Source organism: Monodelphis domestica, chromosome 2 (assembly GCF_027887165.1).
Source record: "Monodelphis domestica isolate mMonDom1 chromosome 2, mMonDom1.pri, whole genome shotgun sequence".
Lineage (NCBI taxonomy): Eukaryota > Metazoa > Chordata > Mammalia > Didelphimorphia > Didelphidae > Monodelphis > Monodelphis domestica.
Genome location: NC_077228.1, coordinates 201255756 through 201265994, shown reverse-complemented (window position 1 = coordinate 201265994; position 10239 = coordinate 201255756). Strand labels below are relative to the sequence as shown.

At 49.9% G+C, this 10239-nt stretch overlaps 1 protein-coding gene across 6 annotated transcripts; it reads left to right on the top strand.

The window, feature by feature from the left end:
- The first annotated feature begins 1073 nt into the window (after nt 1-1073).
- PHOSPHO1 (phosphoethanolamine/phosphocholine phosphatase 1) lies at nt 1074-9888 on the top strand. 6 transcript variants are annotated; one of them, XM_007482382.3, is made up of 5 exons: nt 1074-1463; nt 3224-3275; nt 5305-5424; nt 6530-6648; nt 7938-9888. In XM_007482382.3, exons 3-5 carry the CDS (start codon nt 5380-5382, stop codon nt 8797-8799), a joined length of 1026 nt encoding a protein of 341 aa, XP_007482444.2. In that variant the 5' UTR covers nt 1074-1463; nt 3224-3275; nt 5305-5379; the 3' UTR covers nt 8800-9888. The 6 variants fall into 6 exon arrangements, with proteins under 6 accessions (XP_007482444.2, XP_007482443.2, XP_056672856.1 ...); XM_007482381.3 differs by lacking the exon at nt 3224-3275; XM_056816878.1 differs by lacking the exon at nt 6530-6648 and having other exon boundaries at nt 8038-9888.
- Nucleotides 9889-10239: the final 351 nt, after the last annotated feature.

Here is a 10239-nt window from a genome sequence, read left to right as displayed (position 1 = left end):
AAGTATGAATTTGAAAGGGGAGTTTTAGGGGTGAGACATATATATGTATGTGTGTGTGGTGTAAACTTTCCCTCTTTTTTGCCTTTGAAGCTCTGTGTAAAAAGAGGGAAAAACAACTTCTTTGGGTAGTTTCCTTATCTGTAAAATGAGAGTTGAATTTGGAGTTCCCTTCCACTTTGCAATCTACCCTTTTATTCCCACTCTGGACTCTTCTCCCACAGCCCCGCAGCATCTTTAGACTGTAGAAAGGGGTCTTGGAGATTGAGCGACCTGAGGGCAAACTGAAGGCCTGTTTCCTCTGTAAAAGGAGGCCGTTACTGTATAATTATAGATCATAGATTTGGACCCAGAGGGGAACCTGAGTCCAACCTTCTCCGACAAAGGAAGAAAAATCTCAGCTCCAGAAGGTTGTGTCTTGCCCAAGGTCACGCAGTTTGCACTGGTGGTTGAGCCCGAATTCTAACCCGAGTTCTTAGGTAAAAGAATTCTCAGCTCTAGGGTCAGGTCCATGGACTGGGCTGCGCTGCTGTCCCCAGCGTGCCAGGGAAGAAGGTAAAGCAACTACTCCGTAGATGGGGCAAAGACTTCCCAACCTGAGCCAACACAATGTTGGAGGTTTGCCAAAAAAAAAAAAAGAAGAAGAAGGGATGGTGTCGGTGGACTTGGCTTGATAAAAACGGGGCGGAGGGCGCGTGTGAAATGGAAGAGTTGAGGCACGTTTATGCAAAACATGGAAGCTAATATACCTCTGACATTGATTAGCTAGGTAAATTTAAAGGGAACAGCTTTAACTTTTAGGAATTGGGGCGGGGGGATATTTGGAGGAACTGGGAGGAAAGTGTGTGCGTGTAGGACAGGAGGAGGTTGCGGAAAGCTAGGACTTCCACCTCCCCAAATTTAGTATATTCATCCGTGCACTCTTTCATTCCTCCCGCAGGGCTCTGGCTCCCAGCCACCCAGATCTTTCTTTTAATTCTCCTCCTCCCTCCCCGCCCCTGGGGCCGGAGGGGCGGAGCCATTCCTGCGGCCCGCCCCTTTGATGTGCGCCGGCGCGGCTATGATTGGCCAGCCACTTGTGACGTACGGGGACTGCGGTGGGCTCTGGTGCAGCGGTAGCTGCAACGCCGGCCGGGGCTCTGGCTCCGGCTCCGGGGCACTTAAAGGGGACGCAGTGGCGTCCCAGGGACCAAGGTGGGGGGGGGGGTTCAGGAAAGGCCTGGGGGGGCCCAGCCGAGCCAAACTCTATCCGAGGCCCCTCGGGTGGAAGAACTGTACATCGGAGCCCAGGAGCTGAGGGGAGCATAGGACATCGAGTTCCCTCCAGACCTTGCCCCCCTTATTCCATCCCGCACCCCCAAAATCTCATTCAAGCCTCCGACCAACACACGCATTCACACTACAAAAGCTCAGCTTGAACACTCTGCTGCCGCTGTCTCTGTCGCTGCTGCCGCCACCGTGCCACTGTGAGTCCTCGAAGAAGGGGGTCTGGGGTCCGGGCTTTGGGTGAGGGGCTTAGGTAGCATTGGTGGAGCGGCAGCGCTCGTTGCAGTGCATGCCAGAGTGGGAGGCTACAGCGTGTGCTATGGATGTATCTGTGTCGGGGGGGGGGGGGAGAGTTGTCCTGATTTCTACCCCAACTCGGGGTAGGAATCTGCTGTCTTCACACCCCCACTCCCTCCCGGCCACCCTTCCCAGGAGCTAAACCTCATTTGGACTCCAAAGCATGCATGTCCATTCTGTCCCTGGCACTCTTGCAAAAGCTTCTGTCTACCCGCGACTGCTTCTTCCTGACTCTTTCCCCACCCTAGCTCTAACTCTAGTACTGCCTCGTTCCCTCCTTCCTTTGGTTCTCTTGCCTCTCCGAGTCCCTATTTCCCTAGTCCCTCTCCACCTGCCCTAACACGACCTACACTAAATCTTGGTTCTCTCCTGCTCCTCCCCTTCCCTCACTCGATCCCCAGAGACGAGCCCGGGGGCCAGCTGGGGATGTTCCAAAGTGTTTCCTTCGCAGCCACCTCTAAAAATATCCCACCCTCACCCTCTGCCACCTTCCTGACCCCAGCTAGGAGTCCATTCCGGTCCAGCAAAGACCCCGATGAAGTCCTGTAGGAGGAGCTACCCTAACCTCCTTCACCTAGTTCCTTTGGGCTGTCACAGTCCTGGCTCCTACCTGCCTCTCCTTCCTCAAAACTTGCAGCTTAATAAGGGTTTCCTCATAACTTAAGAAGAGTTAAGCAAGATGTTGGGGAAGCAGGGGACACTTAGAACAGGGTAAAGGGTGTGGGAAGTGCGTGTGCGAGGGGGGTGGGAGTGGAGGTATTGGCTAGAATTACTGGAAAGGACACCGAAGAGCTCTGTATTATTTAATTCTTGGCTGTGCTGAGTGGCCTGGGGGAGGTGTCTCGACCTCTCTGTACCTTTTGTTTATGCATCTTGATTGAGTAGTGAGGGGAGTAGTGAGGAATCTTTCTGCCTTCCATAGGTTCACCTTGTGATGAAAAGGAGCCCAACCTAGGAAAGGACAATGATCTGGACTAGATTTTAATATATTCAAAGGAGAATTGAATTTTGGTCTTGGACTGCAGATTACTATGTATTTTCTCAGTCCTTTCCTACAAAGACATCCTGGTTAGGAAACAGGCCTTGAGACAGTAGTATCCCCATGTAAGGAAGATGGAAGCCAAATTTAAAATGTGAATTCTGGGTACAGTAAACCATTCCCCCCTTCCCATTGTTGTTCTTAAGTTGTTTCCAACTCTTTGGAGGGTTTTCTTGGCAAAGAGCCTGAAAATGATATACCATTTTCTTCTCAGTTAAGGCATACATTAAGTGACTTGTCCAGAGTCACTCAACTAGTATGAGTCTGAGCCAGAATTGAAATTGGAGTCTTTCCTCATTCCAAATTCCAAGAGGCTCTCACTTCTTAGATCTAAGAAAGGATTTTGGGCTTGGAGAAATAGGGGCTTGAAATAAAGATTCTCAACTCTCTCCTGGGCTCTGTCTTTGCCTCCACAGAATTGAGAGCAAGAAAAGGGGAGGTTTGTCTGGGGAGGTGACTACTTCCCCGAAGGAGTCCAGAGAGGCTAGAGTTCTGCTGATTGGTTCTTTAATAGAGTTGGGTGGGGGAAGAAGATGGAACTATGATTTCCCTCCCTATAAGAACCTATACTTTAGTTCTCTAGCATGGGAGAGAATTTGTCTATATCCTATCCCTTTTCCCCAGAATTCCTTTTGATGAAGATAGAAGGATAGAGCTGGGACACTGAGGTGTTGAGGTGAGTCACCCATTTTAAAACAAGTTAGAGGAAAACATTTGAACTCAAATCTGAACCATCCACATACATCTCCTGATGGTGCCAAGAAGAGGAGGGAAGCTTCATTTTCAGCATCTCTGCCTTGATCCTCATGGAGGCAGGGAGTTAGGATGATAGGATTCTTTGTGTTTGGGTCTTGAAGAGAAAGGCAGAATTGAAAATAGTGTGGCAGGAGGAGTAAACTGGTACATGGAGATCCTTTCCCCTAAAGATTCAAGAATAGGGCAGAGATTTGGTAGTGGTGTTACTACATCAATAGAGGGCTTAGTAAAACTCCTTAAAATAAATACTGCCTGTCTCTGGTTCCTGTTAGTGTTTGCTTTGACTACAGGAGTGCCATCTCCTGACCTTTTCTCTAGCAGGAGACCTGGTCCCATCCCTAACATGTGATATCTTTCTGGAAAGGCTAGGGAAGTTGCCAGTACCCCTATCCCATGAACAGATACTATAGGGACAATATTCCCCAAATTCATTTTTATTTCCTCTTTTATGATTTCCCATCTTCCCTTTCTATTTAGTGTTTTAATATCCCAGTGGTCTTATCTTCATCACTTTCTATTTCTGCAGTTGCCTTCTTTCCAACATTGAACTTCAGCCTCTACCAAAATTCAATAGCTCAGCTCTGAGACAGAATCTGAGTTCGGTTCATTGGGTAGCTTCCCTGCTACTCTTATTTTATTTTGGCATTGGCATTTTTTTTACATGACAAATGAGACACGGTCATCTTTAGGGATGTGGTGCTCTCTTCTCTAGAGCCTGTCCTAGGTAGGATCTTTCATATACAACCCTAAGGAGTTCCCAACCTCTCAGTTACCCCTGGAAGCAATGAATGAGTCAGCCTCGAGGAAGCTGGATTCTATGTCTTACTGAAATAGGCAGACAGAGGGCAGCAAGCAACAGGGTATTCAGCCCCTCCTAATTTTGATTCTGATCTTTTCTATCCAAATACTTCCACTTATCCCTTAGAGACCGGGGACAGTTTGGACCCCAAAGATTATTATTCTACATATTGATACTCCCTGAAATAAATACCCTCCTGGCTTGTCACCCCTAAAGGGGATGCCATGGAACCCAAGTGTTCCCTGGTTTTTCTTTTTAAACCCTTACCTTCTGTTTTTTCGGATCCAAGGTAGAAGAACAGTAAGGGTTAGACAGTTTCAGGGTTAAATGACTTGCTCAGGGTTGCACAACTAAGAAGTGTCAGAAGCCAGATTCTGATCCCTAATTCTTTAATGTTGTCTAAAAACAATGCCTGGCATTTATATAGTACCATTTAGTGTGCAAATTATTTTAAATCAATTATAATAGCCACCATTTATATGGGACTTTAAGGTTTACAAAGTGCTTTACATTTACTCAGGAGGTCCCTAAGTCTAAAAATCCACTCTGAATTATCCCATTTAATTTTGCAGATGTGGAAACTAAGACTGGGAAAATTAAAGTGATATCCAATGTAACTCTGCTAATTAGTGTCTAAGTCAAGTTTTGAACTCAGGTCTTCCTGACTCCAAGTCCAACATTCTATCCACTCTGCCATCCATATCAAGCTGTAACCTTATTTGATCCCAAAGACTCTATGGGGTGTGTGTGCACACACACAAGTATTTACATCTGAGGAACCATGTTCAGAGATATTAAATGATACACACAGGGAGAGTAAGTGATAGAGCTGGGATCCGCATTTCAGCCCTTCACCCCAGTTCCCTCCACTTCCCCACAGCCACTACTGCACCACAGTGCCTGGCACATAGTAAAAAGCTTTTTAAAATATGTTTGTGGACTGAGTGTGTCAGCTGCCCATATCCTTCCTCAGAAGTGGGCACAGAAATAGAAAGGATGGTGAGCATGTGTTCAGAACCTCCTAGCACTGAGCCTTGAACTCAGCATTGACCACTGAGTCCCCTTGGTAGGAAACAGAATTCATTCCTGGATGGGATGCAGAAATCTGGATTCTGTGTTCCTTCACTGATTTTTCTCATGTGATTGTCAGGGATCTGAGAATACAGCTTTCGGGAACTACTGGTAGAAATTTTCAATTGCCAGAGCCCTGAGTAATGTCCCGAGGATGAACGGGTGTTTTCCAGTTGCCGGCTTGAGATGCCTGTCTAGGGTAAGTAGCTCCCTCTGATGGCCATTCAAGTATTTGTGAAGGGGGATCTGGAGGGAATCAGCATCAGGTTGTCCAAAGGGCTGCCCTAATACAGAGGGTCTGATTAATGTCCCTAGGACTTTATTTACCCTTTAGCTCTGAATCCTGAGGTTATGGATATCTTCCCATCAGGAAGAATTACCTGTGCTTTGTACCCAGTACAAGACTCCCTAGAATTCAGCTCTCCCAGTATCCTGGGGCTCACTGGGTATAAAAGGTGTTTGGGAAATAGGGCCACTGGAAGCCATCCCCATTGGTCAAGTATGAGAGCCAAGTTTCTATCCCAACTCTGGAAAATGATGTGTAATTTTGGGAAATTGGTTTGCCCTTTCTGTGCCATGAAGATTATCACCTTGGCTTCATCCTTCCTCTTTCCCCTCAGGCAAAGATAGAGGAGATGAAAAGGGGGGAAGTGTTATAAATATACTACTTTTTCAGTTATCTACTCACAGAGTATTTGTGTAGAAAGGGGCATTAGACCCACTCTACCTTCCCTCCTCATTTTCCAGGTGAGGAAACTGAGGCACAGTCAGGGGAATGGCTTGCCAAGGCTGCACAGCAAATCGAGTTGTAGAGCCAGGACCCAGTTTTCCTGAATCCATTCCTCCATGTATAGTGATTTGGGGTTAGAGGTGCTGGAGACATTGATATTCCAGAATAATTCATAGTACTATCAACCAGAGTGTCACAAAGTCAGTGGAGGGAGAGGTGGGTCTGCTGTGCTTTCCCTGTGTCTTGTCCCTTTCCTCTATGACTTTCTGACACTGTTTGGCTCACTCACCTGCTCCCCTTCCTCCTTTCATCTCTGTTCCCAGTCCTTGCCACTCCTTTTTCTCTATGTTGACTCCCCATGCTGAACTCTTCTCCTTCATCTCCCTCTGTCTCTATCCTTCTTGGCATGAGGGACCTTTCACCTTCCCCCTCTTTCTTTATTCGCCTTTCTGTTCTGGTGCCATCAGCACTATCTCCTCTGCTTATGGGGCTGCCTCCCTCCCCTGTCTGGTGAGCTTCCTCCCTTCCCTCCATCCCATCCCCCGTCATTATGCCCCTCCTCCCTGTCTCCCAGGTGTGCTGTACTTTACTTCGAGACGGCCCCACCCTCCCCAGCCCCTCTTCTGCTGCTGTCCGGCTGCTTCGAACACTGGTAGAAACCCCGCCTGCTGACACCCCCCTCCTGGGGAACTGGCAAGTGATTAGTGATGAACCGATAGTTGGGAGTCCTTGGGAATCTCAGATTTAGCTTAGATACAGGAGCCTTTTACCTCCACTGCAACAGAGGATCTCCTTTTAACTCCTTCTAGAATAGGGATTCTTAATCCAGAACCCCTGAGGTGTCTGAGGATAGATTTCTAGGGTCCATGAACTTGGGTGAGAAAACTTGTAACCGAAATTTCACATTGTATTTAATTGTGACTATAGGCAACAATATGAAGAGTTCCATAGGGTTTGCCAGACTGTCAGAGGGGTCCATGACACAGAAAAGGTTAAGAGCCTTTGGTCTAGAAGAACTAACATCCAGGTCTTTAGGAAAGGGCAAGACTCAGTATTTGCTAGGCTTCCCAAGCCATCATTCTTGGCACTTAGCCTCATCCTAGGAATCCCATAGATTGCTGGAGAAGTAGTCTTTCATTTTATGCACCCTAAGCTGGGGACTCTTCCCTTGGCTGCAACCATGCTAGCCATTCCTGCTTGGACAGCCCCATGATTGCTTCTTGGAATTAAGAGAGGAATGAGGGAACTCCTTGTGTGTGCCTGGGGAGGGGATGGAGAAAGAGGGGGGGAGGGGAGAGAGTGAGCTCCAGCACCCTGGAATTTATGTTTGGGGTAGAGGAAGGGGACCATGAAGATAGGTGTTGGGGTAGGAGGACTTTGCAGAAAAGAGAGAGATGACTTTAGGAATGAGTTTGCTGGGTGTATTGAGAATTTTAAAAGAGGAAGGAAGGAAGGGAAGGGAAGGAGGGAGGGAGGGAGGGAGGGAGGGAGGAAAGAGGATGGGAGGGAAAGAGGGAAAGAAAAAGAAAGAAAACCCAACAGGCAACTTCCCCCTTTGCAGGGACTCATGGGGAGAGCAAAGGCACAATGAAAAAGAGTGGCTAATTCAAAATGCCCCACCCCCCAATTAAGTTACTTTTATTTAGAGAATGTATGGTAAATGTCTCCTGAGGAAAAGTTCAGTGCATCAGATTCCCTCTTCACACATTCTGGGGTTTTTTAGGGGGTAGTAAAAAATGATTTTACAGCCACTGGGGCATTTCAGGGATGAAGGTATGGGGCAGTCCACATCAGTCTGGGCTTGGAGCAGGGTGGGTGCTGATTAGAAGTGCCTCCTACCCAAACCTTGGCTAATGGGGATTTTTATGATGAAAGAATTTGAACCAAGGAACAATGAGGGAGGAGTGGGGAAGGGGGCGGCCCTGGGGGCTCGGAGGAATGAGGTTCTGCCAAGGTTAACTGAGCCCTTGGGTCCCCCTCAGGTGGTGGATGTGCCAGCGTCGCTGGCCCGAGCGGCTCGCTAACCATCCTCTCCCTGGCGGGCTCCTGCTGCGCCCCTTCTCGCTTGCTCCCTCCTCCCAGGACGGCACAAAAATGGCGGAGCCAGGGACGCCCCGCTTCCTGCTAGTCTTTGACTTTGATGAGACCATAGTAAATGAGAATAGCGACGACTCTCTCCTGCGCGCCGCACCCGGCCAAAAGCTGCCCGACAGCCTGCGGGCCACGTACCGCGAGGGCTTCTACAACGAGTACATGCAGCGGGTCTTCAAGTATCTGGGGGACGAGGGTGTGAAGCCGCAGGACGTCCGGGAAGTCTACGAGGACATCCCGCTTACTCCGGGCATGACCGACCTCTTCCAGTTCCTGAACAAACAGAGCAGCTGCTTCGAGATCATCCTTATCTCCGACGCCAACACATTCGGTGTGGAGAGCTCCCTGCGTGCCACGGGCTACCGTGGCCTCTTCCGCAGCATCATTAGCAACCCATCGGGCCCGGACGGGCACGGCATCCTGGTGCTGAGCCCTTTCCACTCGCACAACTGCCCTCGCTGCCCCTCCAACATGTGCAAGCACAAGGTGCTCAGCGAATACCTGCGCGAGAGAGCGCGGGATGGAGTGCACTTCGAGCATCTCTTCTATGTGGGCGATGGCGCCAATGACTTTTGCCCCATGGGGCTGCTATCGGGTGGCGATGTGGCTTTCCCGCGCCGCGGCTTCCCCATGCACCGTCTCATCCAGGAGGCCCTGAAGGCCGAGCCTCCCAAGTTCCGGGGCTCCATGGTGCCCTGGGAGTCAGCGACCGAAGTCCGTGGTCACTTGCAAGAGATTTTAAAGAAATGCTGAGGGGACGAAGCGGGCGGTTCTGGTTCTGCAGGCTGGGAAAGGCGCAGCTCCAGGGCTGCCTGGCCTTCCCAACCCACATCCCCTTTTTGCCTCCGAGGGGAGCCTGGAAATCGAAACTGTGTTTCAACCACCAACACCAGAACTTTCCCCCTGCCCCTCCCCCATTCACTCCCAAATTCGCTTTGTCTTCTCACTCCCCTGGACCAGCCCCTTCCAACTGTGCTTCGAGAGCCCTGGATCCCATCTATTTGGGAGATGGGAGAAGGGCGCAAACACACACACGCATGTGTGCATGTATGAATGTGTGGTGGGTGCATAGCCTATGAATGGGGGTGGGGCAGTGTCCATTTATGCAGATAGCCCTACCGGGCAGCCCAGAGTCCAGTCTTGGCTGTCCTGCAGCACACACCTGATTGAGCGGAGCCACTCAGTCCGCCCTACCCCTTTCCTAGGGGGCTGAAGTCTGACTTCGGTATCAGAGCTTCCAAGATCGCACCTGGATTGTTATTGTGGTGAGGCTGTTTTGGGTGCGGAAGGGCGGAAGTATTGAAATAGTTGCTTTCTGGCCCTGCCACTGATGAGCAACAATGACCCTCCCTAGCCGCAGGGAAACCTTTCCAGCACCCTCAGGTCCCCGGGCCATACCCACTGTCAATCCCCTGCTGGGGAGGAAGAACTCGTTGTCCTCCACCCCCACCCCACCCCTTCCAGTCGACTCAGCTTGCACCACAGTGACCCCTATAGAGTCCCCTTCCCCACCCAGGTACAAAAGGGGGAATGGGGAATGGGGGGAAGGCGGGGAAGAGCCAGATAAGCTATAGCCTCCTGGTGGTGGAATGAAGTATCGCCCAGTCCCAACTCTTCTCGGCCAGTCCTCCACCCCTTATCTATGCAGCAAGAAGCCAGCGACCTCTCCAAAGCCTCCGGCTGTAGTCGGATCTCCCTTTCCCCACCTCAACCCTCTCTCTGATTGTTCGGAACTCAAAGCCATGATGTTTTAAAGCAGAGCCAGCAGAAGCCGAAGGTCCCTCTTCTTCCCTCTCTCCCTGCTGTTTCTAAGAGCTATAAAGGAGGTGAAGGGGGAAAAGGCAACTGAGTCAGGTCTCCTTTGTGGGGGAGGCAGCGGGAGGGAGGGCTCCAATCAATCTAGATCAGCCTTTCCGTCGTCTCCCATACCAGGCTTCTCTTGAAGACAGATTTCTCAAGAACAGAATACATAGATGACCTCTGCCCCCAAGGAGCTCCCAATATGATGGGACCAGGATGGAGACAGCAAGAGAAATAACCCCCAAATCTAGAGCCAGGAGGCACCATCTGAGTCACCCTTTTTAACAGCAAGAGGCCTGGATAAGTGAATTGATTTGCTGAAGTTACACATAACAGCAGTTTCCTACAAGAGGGATGCTTTGGGCTGTTCCCCCTGGCTTAGTTGGGTGGGAT